The sequence below is a fragment of the Amblyomma mixtum genome, chromosome 3 (genome assembly GCF_055824585.1).
Source record: "Amblyomma mixtum isolate Tamu chromosome 3, ASM5582458v1, whole genome shotgun sequence".
Classification (NCBI taxonomy): Eukaryota; Metazoa; Arthropoda; class Arachnida; order Ixodida; family Ixodidae; genus Amblyomma; species Amblyomma mixtum.
In genome coordinates, this window is record NC_143014.1 from 360,674,920 (window position 1) to 360,698,042 (window position 23,123).

Here is a 23,123-nt window from a genome sequence, read left to right on the forward strand (position 1 = left end):
ATTGCGAGGTGCAGGTTCGAGGAAAATACCTGATTTCTGCGTTTCCTCACTAGCCAGCCAGCTGATGTTTGTTCCAGCGAACCGAGCATCCGCGTCCTATCGTGCCTGTATGCTTTGATTGACCTCCTTTGCTTCAGGAGGACTGCAAAGTGGAAATGCAGCTGTTGAGGATCAGGTATAAGCAAATGTGTTGAAAGATGACGGAAAGATTGTGCTAGAAAATGTAGCCACCCTCTATGGGCAATATCTTATGACCTCGATCATACCGTATTCTCCGAAGAGCGCTAACATCATCGTAATCTATAAGAAAGGAAACGTCAAGTACCTGGAAAATTATTTACTGATTGGCTTACTGTCCATTGCCTTCAAACTATTTACTGAGGTAACCGCTTTCAATCGACCGAATGATCAGGCAGGCTTTCATAAAGGATACTCGATAATCCTTCGCTTTTAAATTTTCGCGATATTATGATTTACCCCGACCAGACGAGTTTTCGTCCATCTCTCTACTTCGTTGACCATGTTCACAATATCATTCAGCTGATAGGGAAATGTAAATAATATAACTAAACACTATATATATCCTTCATTGATTAGGAGAAAGCATATTACTCAGTGGAACCCTGAGCAGTCATGCAGGTATTTCGCAATTTCTTCGAATAATGGAGTCGCTTAATGATGTAACCATTGTCCAACCGGATAGCATACTGATTACACTTGACGCCGTCACTTTGTACACAAATATTCCCATAATTAAAGGGATCGACGTGCTCTCGATCGCTCTAATTCAAAATCCATAGCCGCATAAATCTGTAGTATTTACCGTGCTACTTCAGTTGGTACGCACCCTCCACTATTTTGAGTTCGAATCTTTTTATTACCTCCAAGTATATGGACCAAGTATGGACACTCCGTTCGCAACGACTTATGCAGATTTTTATGAGGTTACTGGAGTCTAAACTTCTAAATTCATTTTTCGAAAAACCGCCATGTAAATGTGTTATATAGACGACGTTTATATGGTATGGTAACAAGGGTCTGAGTCTGTAAAAACCTTCGTGTCAGAACTTAATTGATTCCGCTTTAGCATTAACTTTACCTTCCTGTACCCTTAAGCGCAAGTCGTTTCCCGTCCGGTTAGAAGATAGCCTGTTTGAAACCACACACTAAAAGAAGCCTACAGACCAACAGCAACCCAGATGGCCAAGATTGTCGTACGGACGTCCGATTAAGGTCCGTATGTCCGACGCCGAATTCAGACATCAGAAGGAAGGACGAATCAGATCCGAAAACTGACATCCGAATCCAGATTTTCAGTGGGCTTACGAGGGGCGTCTTTCTTCGCACTAATTTTGAAATACGGGCAGAATAGAAAAATCCCTTTTCCAGTCGGCAGTAAACCAGTATATTTTGTGTCTGGTTGCTGGCGGAGGCGGGAAGGATTAGACAACTTCCGAATGCGGACTCCTATTATTAGAAGCTCGAATTATCTCGGCGGCATCTAGTCTATTACTTGTGCTTTGCACCTCTAATTTGCAGTCGAAAAACTTATCTAACTGTAAGCTGCAGGAGCAGTACATGGAATGGTGTCTGCATTGTATTCTTTAGCACAGTCGCTTGAACACAAACGCCGCGCTCTGTTTGCATTCGGCAGGTACCCTGTCGTTGCGTCCTCCAATATGTCAGCCAATATCCTACAAGTACTCCTCTTCCCCCTCTATAAACACCCCTGTTTCCAGCAGCTCACCCCCTCTGTCTTGGCCACTCCCCCGTAGTGGGTATGTGCCAATTTGAGGCCAACCAACCAATCAACGTCCCCGGTGGCGCTGCTTGTCAAGCAGAAGACTTGTTTTCGTGTAAGCAAGCCACCTTTTATATGGAGACACAGACCTTCTAAAAGAGAATCTCTGCGCCGCTACACGCGTTCAATAAATCCACCACGTGGACGTAACCTTCCCGGTGGTCTAACTCACTGGGTGGAGGCTGCACTCAGAATTCAAGTGGGCGCTGTGCTGCATCCTAAACATGATACACCCCTCCACTGACATGCCCTTTCTGCCCCACTCCAGCCATGGAAGCATGGTTAGCTTTTTGACAGCTTACTCCGGACTTCGTGTTGCGCGCGACTGACATCTACGCAGACACAGGTGCCACACAAACCACCCGCCAGATGTGCGCATGTGGACATATGCGTCTCAGCATCGAGCCTTAATGTATACCAATGGGTGAATTCACGCAATAAACAAAAAACGAGCCTCGAACAACGCGAACGATTGATTTTGGTGCAGTGCCCCGGTACTCTAAAGCGCTTTAATTCTGCTCCATCATGTTTTTCTTTTTTTTTTGTGACGGAACAGCGCAAAACACCGGGACAAGAGACAAGCGCTCTCTCTTGTCCCGGTGTTTTGCGCTGTTCCGTCACAAATGAATAACCAACATACCCAAGCTGCTGTCCTGGCCATCATGTTTGTTTGCTTTTATCGAATATTCGCTACACTTGACTTGAACCTTGTATCCTGTATTGCTTTTAACTTAACATAAATTTCCCAGTGGTTACCAACATTAAACTATAATTGTAAACGCTTTAAAAGCACCCTGTTAATCTTTATTTTTATTTTTATTCCTAAGAGCAAAAGAAAGGCCCGCGTAAAAGAATAAGACGGCAACGGTGGCGTCACCAATTAGCCAAAACTAGCCAAAGGTGATACCGAGCTGCGTTGAAGTAAATAACAAATATGGCTGGCGTTCTTTGTGGATGTGTGCTCGTGCGCTCGATTAGCAGGATTATTTTTCGTCGCCAAGCGCTGTTCGCCGATGATGTGGCTCTTGAGGTCGACGAATGAGTACCTCGCGCATCTAGAGGTGACATTTAATTTCGGCAAAGAACGTTCGACAGCAAGAGAAAGAGGCAATTTGCCATTATGCCTCGCTGTACTCATAAGCAGGGCAGTGGAACATTTCTTGCGAGAGTGGTTACTTAAGGGAAGCAAATGTGTGAAAATGCAGCATGGTGCCGTCAAGTGGTACTTTTAATTGAAAAAAAAAAAACGAAGTTAGAAAAAGTTTGCCTGCGTCGTGTCGTCTGACGTCCGTACACCTAGCCTCCACATCGTAACTCATCTGGAATGCGCGAAGGGTGAGCACAGTTCTCTGGAGCGCTCCGACGGTGCTCTGTTGAGAAAATAAAATGAATTGTCGGAAAAGGTACTGAATTTGAGAAATAATATACACGCTCGACTCCAGACTCATAGCATTTCAACCGCGCGCAGGTAGAATTTATTCACCCTTATGCTGCATAAATTTCACATTATTAACACTGCATGCCACCGCTCGAGACTTCTAGAAAAACGTGCTCAACTCTGTACGTGGACAGACCACCGTTGCTGTGTTTGCTGTGATTATGTAATTTGCCGTAAGTGTATATTGTTTGTACTGTTTATCGCTTCGGAAACAGCGTTCTCGTGCAATACATGAATTTTCTTTCCACCTCTTGCTAGTTATTTTTGTTCTTACAGTCGCCTGCCGACGTCCTGCGGCAAAAACCGTACGTAACCGCTTGAACAGCCTGGATATGCACGCTACCCTGCATTGTTCCGAGAAGTGTCCATACGTCCGCGTTCGGACGTCCGTCCTGTAAGCTGCACATAATCCGCGGTTTTTCATCGGATGGTCCGACGGACGTCCGGGGGTTGACTTTGGGCAAAAAATTGGATTTCCGACGGACATCCGAAAGTCCGAATTGGGATAACCGCCGTACTTCTGTCGGATATTAGTGGTCTTGTGGGAATACTCAGATCTCCCTAGCCATCATCCTAGACACTGTAAGGAAATCATATTTATAGTACAGGCAAAGCGCCGAAGAAGAATGTGTAACCATGGCGGCGACTATTTGAGACACCTCTACTCAATAAAAACACCCGGGAACTCCCCTAATAATGCTTTTCAACAAGCAACCGCTCTAAAACGATACGATGTACTTAAAGAACGGACAGAAGTTTACAGTCGGTGGCCTGCCGCACTTATAGCGAAATATTCGAACGCCCTTCCGAACATAAACAATATTCTGCGGAAATACCCCACTAACAACGTTCGTCTAGAGAAAGTATTACCTGACGCACCAAGGGTAGCATTCAGGTGGAACAAAAACCTGAAAGATAGACTAGGACATGCTAGGTTCGATAAGCAACCCCCGTCGACAGTGTGCTCATGCTCTCGACCTAGAATCAAGACACGCATGCATTTAAAGAGCGACACTACTATTAAAAGCACGGCAAGCGACTTCAGCTTCGATATTAATACTCGCTTTATCTGCGCGTCGTTTGTTGTGTGCATGCTTCGATGCTCCACTTGTCAGAAACAAGACATCGGAGAAACCGGGCAATCAGTGAGCCACAGAATAATTTACAACCGAGCGGACGCAGCAAAGAATGCAGAGAAGACAGCTTCGGAGCATTTTAATCAACGGGTGATAGCTTCGACGTACATAAACTGTTCATTCTTCACTCAGGCTTCGAATATGCATGGGATAGAAAATAGAGAGAGACATTCCTAATCCACAGATTTAAACCCTTACAACCATCACGGATCAACATATTCAGAGGAAACCTCGTAGCCCTCAGGCACATTCCTGTACTGGTGACATTGTTCAAGGCGCTCTAGCACGTGGTCAGAGCATTGCTCAGTACTTTATAGCACCACTTTATCGTGTCTATTACCCTAACCCTACACCCCGCCCGATCGTTTCCTTCCTCACTTCCTCTTTTCTTCCTCCTTTCCTTTTTCCACTTGGTTTATTTGTCGTTCTACTTTTACCTCATGCCCTGCACCTCCTATCATTTCTCAGGAACCATTGGCTTCAAAATTCCTTCCCACCTTCCTTTCGCGCTTTCTCAGAACTCGTATCCATTTTCTGTTTTTTGTTCAATTTATTTTCTTGCTTGGCGTTTGAAGTCGGCGTTTGAAGAGAAAGAAACAGAAACCTGTGGAGCGCGAAAAGGTCAACTTCGCTGGCTGCTGTATTACATCAGTACACTATCGCCGAAACCCACCATCCTGCACGTTAAACTGCCGGTCCCTCGCGTTGTGGTTTCGTAGTCCTCGTCTTCATCATCTTTCATCTGCGCGCAAGTCAGTACAAAAGCAGCAGACGAGCACTTACACTTGCAGGCCAAAATTTGAATGCGTCGCCTCTTTACTGACATGAAGGAACACCATTTTGGAGGCGTGCCGCAAATCTATAATAAGGCTTGTTGTTGGCCCAGTTGAACAGAGGAAGGAAACGTGGACAACGCGTGTCTGTATTTTTCATCTTCCCAGTCTTGTATGCTTGCGCTGCTTTCCACCTTTTAAAAAGATGCAGCCAATCACACAAAACAGCGGGAGACTTGAACCAAAAAATGGAATTGTCATCGGTGTGGATTAAGCGTTTGCTATCGCATTTTGTACTGCTCCGGGTCCTGAACATCTGCGAATTTTCATATTTTCGCAGGTCTCAGTCCTTTTTGTGTTCGCTCGCATTTCGGCCCGTAATTGTGCACTGGCATTGTAGTGATTTTTACAACAGCTTTCGCTAAAAAGGTAATAATCCTGAAGTCATTCTGTAGTGCGCGCCAAATGCACACTAACGCATCCTCATTTCCTACTGATGTCACTCATAGACCAATTTTACTAATATCATTCAACTTATATACCACCCCTCAATATTTGTTTACCTCACGAAGTTTTCTGAAGTATCTGTTTTTCCTGCTGACTGTCATGTTTTTCCCATTTAAGAAGTACTGTTGTGTTCTGGGTGTACAAGCTCCGATTCATAGGCCTCGCGTAATCTCTAATGTACTCGGCACAAGGCCATGATGTAAAACTCGGAAGAATTTGTGGTATTTTCGGTAAACTTTTATGCCTGGTTGTTCCTAATATAAGGCTCTGGATACATCTAAACACGCAGGGAATAATAGTGAGACTTCTCCAAATTACTCCTCCAAGACTTCTCCTCCAAGATGTTCCAAATTATTCTAGGCATGTAGGAAGCTACTCACTTTGCTACACGAAGCGGCAGCTCTGGATATTTCAAAGGTATAACGCAAAGCATACTGAAATGGACGTGAAAATGATTATAGTACAAGAAACCGATAGCCAACTTGTGCTGCAATTATTTGAAAGTGCCTGAAACTACTCATTTAAAAGCGTATTTGCACCAGAGGCGTGCTTTCTATTTTCAGTTTTCAATATCAGTGTGATAATGGATGTTTTTGGCAGAGAATCTAGCCTCGATATTCGCCACATGCTTCCACGAATACCAGAATTGCCATCTCCATAGGATCATGATCGGGCGGTTATGTCACCGCACTGGCACGGCCGCCGTGCGCGCTGTCGAGGGGGTAGTTAACGAAGAAGCGACCTTTCTTCTGGCACAAGGGTTCAAAAAAGAGCGAGAGGAGCAAGGAAAGAGAGGAGGGCAGTAGGGTAGGGGATGCTGCCTATTTATGGGAAGGAAGGGCAGCTATTCTCGCGGCCTGGTTCTCACAGCCGCTGAACGTCTTCACACCACTGCAGGGATAGTGCCTCGCATGGTGGAGCCCGGCCCAAGACAACACTGCAGCAGCACGCTGCTCGGAGGCTATTCAAGCAGGACGGGTCTGAAGCGCCACCCCAGCCAACGTCTGAGCCGAAGGTGTGTAATCTACCTTGGTTTGGTTTGGTTTGGTTTATGGGGTTTAACGTCCCAAAGCGACTAAGGCTATGAGAGACGCCGTACTGGAGGGCTCCGGAAATTTCGACCACCTGGGGTTCTTTAACGTGCACTGACATCGCACAGTACACGGGCCTCTAGAATTTCTCCTCCAAAGAAATTCCAGCCGCCGCGGCCGGGATCGAACCCGCGTCTTTTGGGTCAGCAGCCGAGCACCATAGCCGCTGAGCCACCGCGGCGGCTAATCTACCTTCAATCGCACAAGATTTATCTATTCAGCTTCACCTTGCCAAAGAGGGAGTGCGCTTTCTGGTCTTGGCTTTTTGCTTTTTTTTATCTGGCACTGTGATGTAGGCATAGTACACAGCAGTGCACGCAAAGAAGGCAGACCTAATGCAAAAGTTCCTTCATACTAGCCGATTGGTTCACTAATTTTGGTTTTGTATTACCTCTGTCATTAATCCTTTCTCTGACTTCAGTACGGGGCTTTTCTGAACGGGACTTTTACGGGGCTTTTCTGAACGAAGAGAGGGCCTCACAGGCGCACCGTGAAGTCAGAAAACTACGTTGAGGATTTCTTAGACACAATTCTATGTGCCGCACAATAACCTGTTAAACCCAGTGGGCGACAGCAGAGACAAGGCATCTTACTTCCGCCACAGGTAAGTACTGGCCTGTAAAGTGGGTCAGCCAAAGCTTGTAATGCAGGAAGACACTTTGCATAATACGTAAGGGCTTCCAGCAACAAACGAAGTTATTTCTTATTGGCTAGCAATAACATAAGGAAGGGTGTCTGGCAAGGAGACAACCTAGCAAATGCTCTTTACCGCCTGTTTACAGGAGGTAATCAGAGAACTGAATTAGGAACTTGAAACTTGGGGAGAAAAAAAAACCCACCTAGGCGCAAATAATTTCACAAGGACACAAAAAGAGACGAGGAGACAACGGACAGGCGCCAGGTGGGTTTTTTTCCCCAAGTTTCAAGATGCAAAAGCAACTAGCCCGTCAACATGCCTTACTGAAATAGGAAGAGTTTGGGATAATAGTAAATGGAGAATAATCTAGTAATCTTCGATTCGCAGACGACACTGCTTTGCTAGGTCAACCAGGAGATGAACTGCAAAGCATGATCAATGAGTTAGATAGGGAGAACATAACAGTAGGTCTGAAAATTAATATGCGAAAACCCAAATTAATGTTTAACTGTCTCGGAAACTAACAGCAGTTTGCGTTCGGTAGTGAGGGGCTGGAAGTGGAAAGGGAATACGTCTACATAGGGCAGATATTGACCGCAGATTTGGTTCATGAGAGCGAAATAACTAGCAGAATAAGAATGGGGGGGAACGCATTTGGCAGGTTCTCTCAGACCATGAAGTGTAGTTTACCAGCATCCCTCAAGACAAATGCATATGCCAGCTATATCCTGTGGTACGCACCTGTGGGGACGAAACGTGGAGGGTAACGGAAAGGGTTTAACTTAAATAGAGGACCACTCGGCGAGCTACGGAGAGGAAAATGATGGGTGCAACGTTAAGAGACAGGAAGAGGACAGAGTGGGTCAAGGAACATGCTAGTTGAAATGAAGAGAAAAAAATGGGTGTGGGCACGTCTTGTGGTGCGAAGGCAAAGTAACCGATGGTCCTTAAGACTAACGAAATGGATTCCGAGAGATGGAAAGCGTAGCAGGAGGCGGCCGAAATTTAGTTGGGTGCATGACATTAGAAGTTTGTGGGGGTAGGATGGCCGCAGCTAGCACAGGACAGGGTTAATTGAAGAGATATGGGAGAGTTCTTGTTTTTGCAGTGTGCGTAGCCAGGATGATGATGACGATGATGATGGCTAGTACTAATGCCGCTATAGGTGTCTTCGGCTGACGGCACTCGTGGAGTTTTCTACGCACTCGTGCGGTGGCCACGTTCGGCTGGATGCCACTCGTGCAGTGCCGTACATTCGCGTGGGACGAGCACGACACGCGTGCGCGCCACCGCGCCGCCGTGGAGACCGACGGTGGAGCGCGGTGCAATCCCGTCGTGCAGCTCGCGCCAGCAGACGACGCTGTTCACGCTCGTTGGTTGACGCAGCATCGACGAAGACGAAAAGCGGACGAAGCATTGCAAGTGGGCACATTTTAAAGAAATGTTGAATATTATAGCAGCTGCAATGCATTTATTCGCGCTGCAAACAAGCAGCCACCGGCCGGCGAGCCATGTGCCTTCCGTTATGAGGAAATTAAAGCTTTCTGAATATTGTCAGTCTTCCAAGTTCTGCCTTAGCTCTTGCAGCGAACGTCATATGCTGTTCATCCGGCATGCCTGCGCTTTATAACATCGTACTTTTTGCCAATGTATGCACAGCTTAAAGGATATCAATAAAGCGACAATGTGGGGCGCTTAGTGGATTGAGAATAACCTGCTGATATTTTCGGAAGTTACTCTAGCTGAATCTTGAAGGGCGTATGCATCAAAACTGGCAAGCATAACGCCTTGGTGTGGTGTCTTACAAACCTGCGCCCCCATTATTAATCGCAGTATCTCACGGGCAGGCCCGTGGGTCCCGCGTGTCCCGCCGATTCTATCAACGCCTGTTACTGCACTGTTCTGAAGAGGTTGTTGCTAACTATAAAACTGTTGACTGCGTTGCAACGTCACCATGGCGTCAAGCGAGGCGCTCTCAAAACTAAATGAAGCTTTCACGTTTTGGTTGCCTTTGCGCATTAACATTGCCAAAAGCGAAACATAATCAATCAGAAATAAGGAAGGGAATGGTCACGGCTTTAACCCGCATTACCCGTCATTATTTAAAGCCCACTGGAGAGAGTGTTCTCAATTTCTCTCATTAGTGTTTATAGCACAGTGTTCGTATTTTATTCGTTTGTACCTTACGGTACCAAGCTTATTACTGCTGAAGCGCCGAAAACTAGTGGCGGCCACGGTATCCACGTGAGGTCATTCACTAGTATCGGGTGGCCATGTGCAGTTGTACGAAGCATTCCGGTTGCAATAAGTATCTCTAAAGTGGAGAGCAGCTTCGCAGCACGAATTACATCATTTAAAGTCCAAGGCAGGTATTAATTAAACGGCAGTGGTGGCAAGTCACTGGCGGGCCAATAATAAAGCCCGCAGGTGATCATGCCATTTATTTCCATCGAAATAATGATGTTTGAAGATGTGTGTAGTTATTTCTCTTTGCATATGGTTGTTTGGTAACAAAGAGAGAAAGCGCCGGAAGTACATGTCATGATGGGTGCCTCATTATAGCTTCACTTAGGCGGCGCTATCGGTGGCATACTGCGGTCGCGCCTCTGCTCAAGGAAAGCAGGGAGACACAAACGGTCGTGTGGTAATTAAAATTGCAACTGATATTAAACAGCAGCTTGGCTGGTTAAGTAAATGCGAGTGCTGCGTAAGGAAGGCTTTCCGACATACTGGCAGCAAGAATGGCGGGCGCGCGTCGCAAAAAAGCCCGCTGGCGCCACTCCTGCAGTAAAGGAGCTCGGACGTCGAAAAAAGGGCCATTAGAAGACGGTTTTCGCGGCCTCCAAGCCTGTTTTAGCGTGGCTTGAAGTCCGCACGCGCACCGCTTCTGCTCCCGTTTTCGAAGTTTGCTGCCTCGGCGAGTTTAGGGTGGACCTAGGAAAGCTAACGGCGGGACGCGAGGCGCAGGGCAACTTGTCATGGGCGGGTAAACCTAGGGAGAGGTCACGCGAAGAAAAGCGGTCTCCAACCATCTCCTTCTCCTTTCCTTGGAGTAGGTGCGGTACCAGCGCTCTTATCGGCCGTCTCGTGTGCGCCGCGTCGTTGGACTCATATTATTACTAGATTCCTCGCTTGCATAACGAAGTTTTCGCTCATCTTGATCTGTTCCAGATAAAGGAGCCAATGTTTTCTTGCTGACAATTAGTTTTTCACCGATAAGTAGTGGCATTCGTTTTATTTTTGGTATTGCTGTCTCTTCTATGTTGGGTTTGATATTATGCAGTGCAAAGCTGTCGATTCAAACATTATGTGAACAGTTCACGTTTTTTAATCACGAAAATGTTTTTTATGCTAGCCATTTTACTTATGTATTTTGCTGTGCCATACACTGTGCGGCATTTTTCTTTTGGCTGCACAAAAGACGTGACTGTAATGCTGTCTTGTTTCCTTTATTAATTTTTATTCGACCTAGGCAGTTTTTGATTTTAATGTTTGTAATAATTGTGAGGCTTCCACTGTGGATTATAAGAACAGTTTTCAATAGTCTAGCTGATACGCCTTGGTTGTGCTGCTCAGCTTTTTTTTTGCGTTTTGCATCTTCCATGTGTTCTGTGCCAGGCACTACATTATTTCTGTCAGCCAAGAGAAGGTATGTTCCTATACACTATAATTCTCCAGGGAATTGTCTGTGAAAATTTCAGTTTCATCTCTGGTTGCCTAATGAGGTGTATTTTCTTATTTGTGATACCTATGAGAACCTATTTTTTATTTTTGATAGCTGCGGAAAAACTCCACTGCAGTGAGATAGGATCTAACATCCTCTTTCCTTTGCCCCCAAGGTTTCGAGGTTTCTTTCTGCGCAGGTACATGAAAAATAATGTTTTCATTGATGGGCCTGCCAGTGCACAAGATCTTAAGGCGAGGATCATCACAGAATGCGCTGCAGTTTAGCCTGCAATGCTAGGGCGGGTGCCTGGTTGGGTACATGAGCGATACATGATTTGTGTTGCGGCGGAGGGGCAGCATTTCGAGAGTTTCTTGTAAAAGTTGTGTGCTTCTAGTACCGCTTCTTGTTGGCATGTTACTCCTCAACTTGTAATTTTCCCAGTAAGGCACAACTTCAATAAAGTGTTTCCATCAAATCTGGGCACGCTGCTTAGCTGCTGGGACGTAAGCATTCAATTCTCTTTTTTGTGGTTCAGAATTTCAAGTTGGTAGTTTTATTTTTTTTCTTAAAGATATCCAACTTCAAGAGTGCTGTCAATCAACCATGGTAGGAACGTTCGCTTCTATAAGAACTTGCGTTATGTAGGTTTTTTAAATAAGCAAGTTTACTTAAGCTAGCGATTAACAAAAGTGATTTCAATAGCGAAATGTATAAGGCACTGAAACTCATTTGCAGTGTCGAGATTTTGTATAATTTCATGCAGCCGCCTGCGAAGGTGCCTTTTTCTCGCGCCATAACGCGCACTTAAAATTTTATGAAAGGAATTTTTTTCTCTGCTTTACTGCTTAGAGGACGAGCTCCAATTCTGCAAATACAACATGTCCTCTAAAACACATTTAGGGAACATGTCCTCTGAAACAAAGTAAGGGTTGTTAATAAACGTGGTTAGTTAAGTCGATAACCAATTAAATCATTCTACCTCTTACCTGGTTCCCGCCGTCTCCCTTGATATAGCTACAGAACTAAAATATATCTACATAAAGTAACCTTATTGTTTTAGTTCAGGTGCTTCTAACTAAACCGCCCTGTATAGTCGTCACTGATTGCGGAAAACATTTTAATCAGCTGGAATGTCACTAGTCGTGCAGGCACTGAGTGATCAGGGTGTAGAAGAGCTGTATGTAAAGGTGCCAGAAAATGTCAAAAGAGAACGCACAGCCACCGGAGCCCTTAACAGGACACGTCATAGAACAGCGATTGCGAAATGTGCCAAGCAGAGAGACGCAAGCTCTCCGCTGGCAATGGTAGCACTCTTGAGAGCAGTTTAGAGGGTGGGAGTAGGAAGGGCTGGCGATAAGTCAGTAGAAATGCTTGGCTGCGGCTAATCGAAACGGGCATTGCTGCGCACGACTGCGGGCCTGAACACGGGCAGGAGAACTGTGGCGCTAAAACTTATAGAGAAAAGTAATGTAGAGCAGCCCACAAGAGGAACAAAGGGCCCGCTTACAAGAAGCAAATTAGACAGCCTAGTTCACAGTTTTGTCTCATTTTCATGCAGTCTAAACCTTCAGTTAGTTTCGAGAAAACGAAAGACGCATAAATATATGACTTTGTAATAAGGGAGTAATTACCCATTGACATCCACCCGAGCGCAGCCATACGGCTACAAAGGAAAGCTATACAGCTTTCTCAGAAACTTCGTACTTAAAAAAAAATTCGTCCTGGTCCGGAGTTCGAACCCGGGAACACCGCTTCACCGGAGCAGTCGCTCTTCCAATTGAGCTAACGGGGACGGCTAGCTTATGGTAGGGCGAGAGCGAATTGATCAATAACTCGAAGTGGTAACTGTGTTGGTCAAATCTGGTGGTAGGGCGAGAGCGAATTGATCAATAACTCGAAGTGGGAACTGTGTTGGTGAAATGTGGCGGTAGGGCTAGAGCGAATTGATCAATAACTCGAAGTGGGAACTGTGCTGGTCAAATATGGTGGTAGGGCGAAAGCAAATTGATCAATAACTCGAAGTTGGAACTGTTTTGGTCAAATGTGGTGGTAGGGCGAGAGCGAATTGATCATTAACTCGAAGTGGGAACTGTGCTGGTTAAATGTTTGACCAACACATTTGACCAACACAGTTCCCACTTCGAGTTATTGATCAATTAGCTCTCGCCCTACCATAATCTTGCCTTCCCGGTTAGCTTAATTGGTAGAGCTACTGCTCAGGTGAAGCGGTGGTCCCGGGTTCGAACCAGGACGATTTCTTCTTTAACTACGAAGTTTCTCAGAAAGCTGTATAGCTTTCCTTTGTAGCCGCATGGCTGCGCTCGGGTGCATGTCAATGAGTAATTACTCCATTATTAGAAATCTACACAACCTTGGGGCTTTCTTCTAAACATCCTCCTAAGCAGTTTTCCTGTCCGTTTTGTCCAGTGACGCTGCTTCATGTTTTTATTCCTGTTTCGGAAATTTATTACTGTTGGGAAGAGTTTCTATACTTGTACGCTCTATTTTGCGTAAGACAATTGGGAAAGACGCTCTATGGGTCATTCAAGTACGGTATAACAAAGTATCGAGAATGCCTTAGTAGTTGTAGGATATTTGTGACGTAGTTTGGTTGGAATGTTTAGAGCTTACTTCTACTTCTCAGTACCGATACTAGGAAATAGTGCTCACCATACATAGGCTTAACCTAATATTGGGTCCGCTATTTTGGTAAATGCGAGAACCTGATAAATGTAGGACTTTTTGCCAGTGTGCGTTTTGGTACATATCGAGCCCGTATCCCGTAGGGTTTGAATGGATGCTGCTGGCTGTGTCCATCTCAGTTTAGGTCTTAAGCTCTCAGCTTCGTCAACACCTGGCTCGATGTGTTTTCGCACATTGCCGTGACGCGTTGGAGAGCATAGCAGAAAATGGGTGCTAGAACAATCTTGCTTCCTGGGGTATGCCATGTGCTTTGGTCGTAGAGGAGCTATCCAAAATGTCACAGCGCCTTTGTGGAGCAGCACGTCACTCGGAGCGTGTCTTCTGCTCTGGGTGACACAAGCATATTTACATTAAAATGTAAACAGAAGAGCCCCTGTGGTAAGTCTCGTTATCGGCATGTTTAAAAAGACTTTAATACAATTTGTAAAATCCTTATGTAATCCTTATAATGCGTAAAAGCTGATATTCCGATTAACTTCCTATCAGTGATGATGCCCGAAACCCTCTCTATGTTTTGCGCTGTTCATGGCGTTTGGGTCCAAAGGCGCATACTAACACAGCATGTTTGAGAGGCTTTCGGCCGTGCAGCTGTACAAACCATAGCAGGTGGAGCCTCAATAGCAAAGTAGCTCATCAGTAAACACTTTTGGGGCTCCAAGTGTATCCATGGTTTACATATTTTGTACAGTGTGCTGCATAATCCAGCCATGTCCCTTTCAGGTTCTGGGATCACATAGCCCATTATTTTCGTAACGCACGTCTATAGAACGTGGTTGTCGAAAGAAACCGCAGGTGCCTAAAGTTGCGTTTTGTTATTTTGTTTCCTTACTTCTTATAGGTTCTTCAGAGCCTAAAGATGAAGCCGCATCAAACACTGGAAGGTAAGTTTGTGCAAAAGGATTCGTTAAGGTGCACTTGAAGGTGGTATTAGAGCCTGCTTTCTCAGCCGGCCTGTAAAATTACCTTGCCAGCAGTGACCTACGCCCTACAACGTACTCAAGTCGTCATTGGACTGAGCTGATGGATACCTTTGGAGTACTATCTGTATGAATTTGAACCTAAACGCCGTCAAATGATAGTTGAAACAAATAATTAAAGCACTATAGAAAACCAAGTGCGCCACAAAAATTTACTGTGTGCTGCTTTAAATTTCTAATGCCGTCTTTCAACATCAAAAATTTTACAGCGGCGTCTGTTAAGATCCCGTTCCTGTGTTTCGCGTCGTAGTAGTAGGTCGTAGTCCATGCGTTGCCATTTGAACCACTCGAAAGGTGGTTACTGCGGAAGTAGGAGGCTACGATTTTGTGGAGAAAGCCGTAACCGCTGGGTGGTTACCACAGGAACCATCCGGAGGGTGTTTACCGTGGAAGGAGGAGGGTACGACTAGAATGCAAGGCGCAGCCCGTTGATGGTTGCCACGGGAACCAGTATTTGCTCTGGAAGGTGGTTACCGTGGTAGGTGAATAGTGTGACGTGAGCGGAGGAATCCGAAACCGGCGGTTGGTTATCATGGAAGGAGGAGGTATCCTGGAGGGGGAAATAAAGCCGTAGGATGGTTACCGTGGGAGGAGGCGTAACCGGTGGGTGGGTGCCACGCGAACCACCCAGTGGGTATGGCGAAGGAGGGTACCCTGGAAGGAGGGTATGGCGAGAGGATAGGAAAGCCTAACCGGAAGGTGGTTACCACAGGAATCGTTCACAAGATGGTTACCGCGGAAGACGGAAGGTGTGACGGGAGTGAATGAATCCCCAACGAGAGGGTGGTTATAGTAGAAAGTGGAAGGTATGGTGAGACACTACGGCGCATACAGGGCGTGGCTGCTACGGGAGCCTATCTGAGGGTGGTTACTCAGGAAGAAGGAGCAGGGCGGTTACGTATAAACAGGAGGGTTTGGTGAGCGAGAAGTAATTCGCAGCAGGAAGGTGCTTGCCACGGGAACAGTCGAGAGGATGGTCACCATAGAAGGAGGAGGGAAAGTATGGCCAGAACTTAGAAATTTAGCATGGTCCATCTGCGAGAGTTGCAGCAAAGTGCGCCGCCCTAGGAGATTATCTTTGGTGCCTATTGTGCGCCCGAAGTTTTATCGAAATGTGAAGGTCCTTAGATAATCACAAGTAGTTTAAGTTGCATTCTATGCACTTCTATATTGGAAATTATAAATATCATGGATACATGTATTACGTCCGTAAATTACCCTGGAGCACACTTCAAGAATGTACAGAGCTGAAAAAATTGGGATGACGGTAAGAAAAAGATTGTACGAATATTTTTTCAACTCTGCCAAGGTATTTCGCACGATGTGATTATTCGAAAACATCTGAAAGCGTATTGCACTGCAGCAGTTTTCGGCCTGCATTCCGAGCACAGCGCCTCCCTTTTGCAGAAAGTAGAGCCGCTGAGCTGCACCGTAAGACGAGGCTGCAAATTTCGTGCGGGAGATGGGGGAGACAGTGGGATTACCACATCCCCAAGCATCGCTTAGTACGGCGGGAATATCGCATTAAGCATCGCTTAGTATGGCGGGAATATCGCATTTATTATACGAGGTCTGAAAACTTCTAGGTTCTCCTCGATATATGTCGTCCCCTGTTTTGTGCGCCAGAAATGCAAATACCGGCATAAGTTACGCGAACTTAAGTCCCTGCTTTATTTCACGGTTGTGCTGTTATTGTGCAGATTATGGGGGCTGCATATATTGCATTGCCTGTTCGCGCCCCACTGCAGTGAACTCTCAGGGGTTAAACAAGTTCATAAAGAGAGTTTCTTCACAGCTAGAAAGGGTTTCGAGCCTGTAAGAAGAGAATTTTTACAAGTTCATCTACCAGCGGAAATATTGTGCACCTGCTGATGCTGCCAATGAATATTTATACAAGGCTGAAAACATGATTAGAACATAACAAAAATATAAACAATCCCTTCTTTTTTAAATAATCAAATTCTTTGTTATTGTGGATTTTCTTGAAATTCGCCATGTTTCAGCACCGAGTTTCATATTTTTTTAGTAAATACGTGCGTCGTATAGATCACAACGCAAACTAGTACTAGTTATAGCTTCTGAGTGCAAGAACTCCCCATTTGCATATAAAGTTACCTGTGCACTAACATTCCAAAATCTTTTTCAAAAGACGGAAGTTAAGAAATCGGCATGAAAATAACGGGGAGGTCAAACGTCTGATGCCACAGTTCTGCGAGGGTATTTGTATTTACCCTCAATTAATTATTTATGCTTTTACTCTAAACCAAGGCTTCACGCATGCTACGAAGTTTTTCTAGAGATTGAGGTTGAGCAGGAGTACATAAAAGGTTGTGTTGGCGGGTGGCAGCTGGCTGCCTATGGTGGTGGGGTGGTGGGCGAATGTGGCTCGAGGGTGATGCTTTTGCAGAGAAGCTGGTATTCTGACTGCACCTTTCAATTCAGTTTCGTTGCCGCTTTTTCCTGCTGGTGTTGCGTTGGGTTCTTGTGGTGGAGGCCTTGTGGAGGGTGCAAGCATGCTTTAAACATGAATTAGCCTACATAGGAATTAAGAGGGAGCAGCTGTCCTCTGGCGCACCCTCTTTTAGAGGCAGCGTAAGCTGCGCAAGCCTTGGGATAGATTTTGTTCAACAAAAGTATCGAACACTTACGGTTAAAAATGAAAATTAATTCTCTCTTCAAAAACATACCAATTTGTAGCTGCTACGAAGATTTTAATCCAGGCTTTGACCTCAATATGTACGGTGCCGCGTTTAACAGCTGCCTGCTATTTCCAACTCCATCATTTGAGTAAAGTACTATACTTTTCATTGCGAATTTGCCACCGTTGCCAAAAGTGAGGATTCTGTATATTTTCCGATCCACATTTGCTCCGAGTTTTATGTTGAATACCCTGCCCCAAAAAGGGTGTGCGGCAGAGGACCGCTTGCTCCGTTTTGACTTGCATAAAGGCTTATTCATGCTTGGTTCTAGGTGGATTGCGGCTCATAGGCGCTTCTGGAGGGCGGAGCTTGGCGGATGGGCGACGGAGGGTGAAGCTAGGCATAGGTTGGGCGCCAGATTTAGGGTGGCTGGTGGGTTGTGCCTCTGCAGAGGTGAGGAGGAGGCTCTTCGCTTGGGCTGAAAGCTTTCACAAAACATCAATCACAAGATTATTCTCAACAAGCTAGAATAGTAAGGCATAGGGGGTGCAGGGCTCGCATTCTTATCCTCCTATCTTTAAATGAGGCACTGATTTGTCTAAATAACTGAAGTAATATTGCAAACCAAAGAAATAATGTCAGGTGTACCACAGGAAAGTGCTCTTGGGCCGCTTCTTTTCAGTTTTTACGTCAATTATCAAGTACCTTTTTATCAAAAAGCAAAATTTGTATTGTATACTGACCACACAAGTATTTTCTTATCGTTCCACAATAGCACGCAATTAATGCGAATAACAAATGAACTTCTTCGCAGGCATTCTGTTTTGTTCAAAACAAATTGCCTGAGGGTTAACTGCAATAAACCCAATGCCCTAATATGTCGAACTCAAGATAAACAAATCCGATAGCATTACACTCTAATGTTCTAGTCTATGCATATTGAGGCCGTGAACACAATTCAAATTCTTCTGATAACCCTGTCCAGCAACTCACAATGGGATGACCACACAGGCTGAGCCTTCAATAACCTGAGCATAACAGTTCATAGGTTATGTCGCAATACAGACATTTTCCCTACTGCTGTTAAAATACTACTATACAACGCTTCTTTTGCCGCGCACAATAATTACTTTCTTTAAGTATGGTGTAAAACCGCACAATCAAATCTTAGTAACATATTAGTCATGCAGAAAAGGGCGCTGGGTATTATTTTGCTTCCTATACTTAACACACTTACCCTCTCTTCGACAAGTGCTACACAGAAAAAATCCACGCCCTTTACACATGCAGACAAGTGGGGAGGTTTTACTTCAGTACAAATAAGCTTAATTTTACTGGAAATTGCCAATGCACTGAAAAATGTGCCCGCTTACAGTACACGCCGCAGAGAAATGTTCAACCTTATTTTATATAGGACAAATTGCAGCAAACCTTAATAAACGCCCTAAATGAAATAGGCATTGGCATCCGAAACATGAACCATTTAGAAATGAAACCTTCGCTACAGTCCTATACTTAATTATGACTGTATGAAATATACCATATTTTCTCTTCATTATTTTTCTAAAGAGAGAATTGCCTGCCAGTTGGTTAAAGTGTTCTAGGAAAAGGAACCGGCGAAAAAAACACCCACGACTAGAGGAAATACGCACAGTCGCTGGACTTACAACTGATTTATTATTGGCACAGCCACGTACTTAAAACCACCTTCCTGTGGAAGCGCACATCAAAAAATGCAAAGTAAGGCCATGATTCAAATACCCGACAAAAAAAAAATGGCACTCTTTCTCGGTGATAGCTACGGACGGAATACTAATGCAGGTCAGCTCATTCTTTTTGATTAGAAATGTCTGGAGAAACTCGCGTTCTTGTCTAGTCTTTTCCCATCGAATTATTGTGGTTCGCTGAAACAAAGGTGAACAATAAGTGCATTTTTTTTACATGCAAGACCAGGTTTTTTCCTGTACCTAATCGACAGGTGCTGCCGTGCTCTCCAAGACGTTCGTTCAAACATTGGCCAGTTTTTATATCTTTACGTTATGGGCTTAATTTTGTTGAGGTTTAACGTCCCAAAGCGACCCAAGGTATGAGGGACGCCGTATTGAAGTCCTCCGAAAAATTCAACCACGTGGGGTTCATTAACATGCACAGATATTGCGCACGACATGGATGTCTAGAATTTAGCCTCCATCGAAATTCGACCACCGCGGACGGGATCGAAACTGCGTCCTTCTGGTCAGCAGCCGAGCTCCATATGCACTGAGGCACCGCGGTGTCTTGCTATATGTTTGTAATATTTTCCTCTAGGAGAGGCAATCTGCAAATTTCAAGTTCATCGTTTGCATATTTAGGTTACCATTATCTCGTTGTAAACTTTATTAGTGAAAGTGTCACGATGTACTAAGTATGCCATGCATTTCCGAGCTGCTGAATGTAAAGGCGGCCGAGGGCCTTTCGAGCTGCTATCTCGGCCATCTCCATTATTTGCAATGAAAATCAATAAAGACAAAAATAAAGAAGAAAAGATTCCCAGGTAAGGGGTAGTGTAATGGTGCTCTCGTAGTACTATCTAGACTCCTTGTAAAATAATCGCAAATGTACCCTCATGATTTTCAAACATGTCCTTGCAAGATATCTTACGTTATCGACAACCGAAGTTTTCAAAAAGTATGGTCTGCGCAAAGTGCGGTCACTTTGAAACCACTTAGATATGATCCACCAGCGATATTATGCACGAATTTTTAAAGGGTATGATATTTAAACAGTGTAGAATATGAGGAGAAATTATAGAAACATAAAAACCGGACTTTCATTGCCGATTAAAAACTCATAGTGCTTTGTGCTTTCTGAAGTTTTTGCAGTAATATATCTGTTCGTAAATTATGTATTTTACATTGATAAGTAGATAAGTTTCCTTAGAATGCAGAAGGAAAGCTGACGGTTCTACGTAATTGTTTATATGAAGACCTCCATTGTTACCAAAATAGTTTTCCTTCGCCCAGTGGGAAAATTTTAGAAAAAAAGAACAAAATTGTAGAATTGGCGAAAATGGCAGGAAGAAATTTATAAAAAAGCATAAATTGCCACAGAAATTTTAATGTCTATCCTTGGAACATATTTTCAGCTATTCGTAACCCAAATTTGCAAAAACAACAGTTCCGGGAAGCTTCAAAACTGTTTTCTTTGACAAAAATAATACAGGTAGATATTATTTGCACTTAGCAAACAATGACATTTAAAAATATTAGGTAAATGAAGGGATCCCGCTAAATTTCGCATTCAGTCTCTGCGGCGTCGATGCTGACGTGTGCTTGGAAGTCTCTGACGCTGGACGCTCGTTTCTCCTCTTCTATTCGCCCCCGAGCAGCCTGTCGGGTACCAATGCGCCATTTTTTGCCAGAAATCCATGAAGACATCTCGATTTTTTATCTCCTCTCTTTTTTGTTCGGCTTGATGCCGGTTGCCGTGTGGATGGAAATGTCTAACCTCCTCGTCGGGCAGTATAGAAAAGCTTGACAAATTAGGGTTCGCTCATTGGTTGCGATTGAAGCATCTTGGGTGTCTTTTGTAAATGCTAAGGAACTAGATCAATTGTATGGTTTATCCCAATGTGTGAGGTACTCCTTACTTTTACCACGCTCTCCTGTTTCCAGAAATAAGCGATGCAATTGAATTTTCTGTATCGCATACGTGTTGCACTTGTCCTGGGAATCAGCGTCAGTAATTCTTGATAGTTGTATTTATTACGTCCAGCCATTTTGTATAAATCAGTGCTGCAGTGAATTATTTTTCAGTACTGAATTGCCGTACTCTTCTGTGGTGTCACAGTGCCGCTCACCCTGAGATGGTCGTGAATGCTGCCCGATTAACCCATGTGAGGCCGCGGTTCGTTTGTTGCAGCGTAATTTGTGCGATAGCGCACATTCAGGGTCGCAGCCCTCCGGAGGGACGCAGTGTTCTCGTGTTCTTTTCAATCTCACTTTAGATGTCTCCTGTAGCCTGCAACATGGGTGGCGCTGGTAGAACACACTCAAAGGGTAGGTCACACGCAACACACTGGAAGTAGCTGGATGGCCAGCCATGGCCGTAGCTCATTCAACAAAAAAAGGCCGTTGTAGCTCAGTTTGGAGAGCAGCTTAGCGACATAGGGAGGTCGAGGTTTCTGTTCCCACCGACGAAGTGTAGCTGTTTTTGTGGTCCTCTCTAATAGATAATCTTTTACTTAAAAAGTGTGCATTAGTTTTTCCTTGAACGCTACCACAAATAAAAAAAATCATTCTTTCTTGCGTTCCTTGATTTTCATCACTGATGACGGCCTTAATTTGAAGCTTTCAGCAGTCACTCTTGCGGGTGTATTTCTAGATTGGCATCGCCTTTGCGTTTTAGATAGTCCCACTCAAAAAAGACGCGAGAATCAAATCCAAAACACAGCGAAATATTTCAGCTATAATACTGTAGTAAGTTTTCTGTGGTAGTGTCGCTACGACAGAGGGCAGCACAATGCTGTCTACAGAAAGTACACAAAAATTTGGCTTTAGTTAAAGTTCATGTCTCAGAATTCGACGTAAATCTGTCGTGATGACAGAAAAAAAATGTGCTGTGTATCTAGATAAGGCTGCAGCTTTTTACAGGGAAAGAACAATGCTTTTCAGTTAGCTATAGGCCTGTACTGAAGCATATTCTGTTTCAGAACAGCATTTGATGCCAAAGAATCCTTAAAAATCAAAAGCCGCTCATCGCCCGAAATGTAGTGCTGCAATCTGTGCTACACCTAGAGAATCTCAATGCAGGAACGTATGCCTGCCGGTTAACCGGCCTCCCGAAGGCCCTGGTATGCCTCCCGAAGGCATTCTTGATCTCGCTCCTCTTTTTTGGCCCACCATTTCGTCGGACGCTTCCTTAGGCGATCGTGCTCTTCTGTGGTGGAGATCTCGCATGTCGCTTCCGAAACCGACCGCGTTCTCGTCGACCGGCAGCAGTACTCGTGAAAGGTTCTGCCGATGTAGACGCAGTTTTGATCGGTCACAGTAAAACAGCTGAGTAAAATCAGAGGCCAGTCAAACTGGTCGTTCTATCTTGAGCACCGGGTGATAAAAGACTAGCGCTGATAATGCACACCCGCAGATTGGTCCCGACGCATGCGCAGGCATGCGCGCACGTACCTCACCGACACGTGGCGATTCTTGCGTACAGATGCGCGGATAGAGCACCGCAGTGCGCACGCGCTGCGGACTCCTCCGGCCTGCCACTGCCTGGTGTTGCAACAGTTTTTCTTTTAAAATACCTTGAGTGTCTGCCTTCGTAACGCCTTTATTGTAGGAGCCGCCGCGGCCGCTCTCTGGCTATGGAGCTCGGCTGCTGACCCGAAAGACGTGGGTTTGATCCCGGACGCACCAGTCCTAATTCGATGGAGGTAAATTGCTAGAGGCCGCTGTACTGTGCGATGCCAGTGCACGTTAAAGAACCCTAATCCGTCAAAATTGTCCGGAGCTCTTCACTACGGCGTCCCTAATTATCTAAGTCACTTTGGGAGGTTAAACCTGATAAAACCAGCCCTTATTGTTCGGGATACAATCTAAAACCCTGAGTAGTTGGCGCAGCTCAAATTAACGATGTCCCGAAATAACTGCAGTATGAATTAGGGTACGTATATTTAGAGCATGCTTTAAGCAGTACGGTGTCGCTTACGCAAGTCCTGGTAGTACAGCTTTGGACGGAAAAACTTGCGGACTAACAGTGGCGAGAGTTTACCAA

The 23,123-nt window shown here is 44.9% G+C and overlaps 1 protein-coding gene across 1 annotated transcript in view; it reads left to right on the forward strand.

Moving 5' to 3' along the window:
* LOC149356529 (uncharacterized) overlaps positions 1–23,123 on the forward strand; it is a 57,159-nt gene that overhangs the window by 32,582 nt on the left and 1,454 nt on the right. Inside the window, exons 6-7 of the mRNA XM_089576367.1 lie at positions 6,553–6,670; positions 14,592–14,634. Of these exons, the coding sequence (XP_089432493.1) occupies positions 6,553–6,670; positions 14,592–14,634 (161 nt within the window). The remainder of the gene's footprint in view (positions 1–6,552; positions 6,671–14,591; positions 14,635–23,123) is intronic.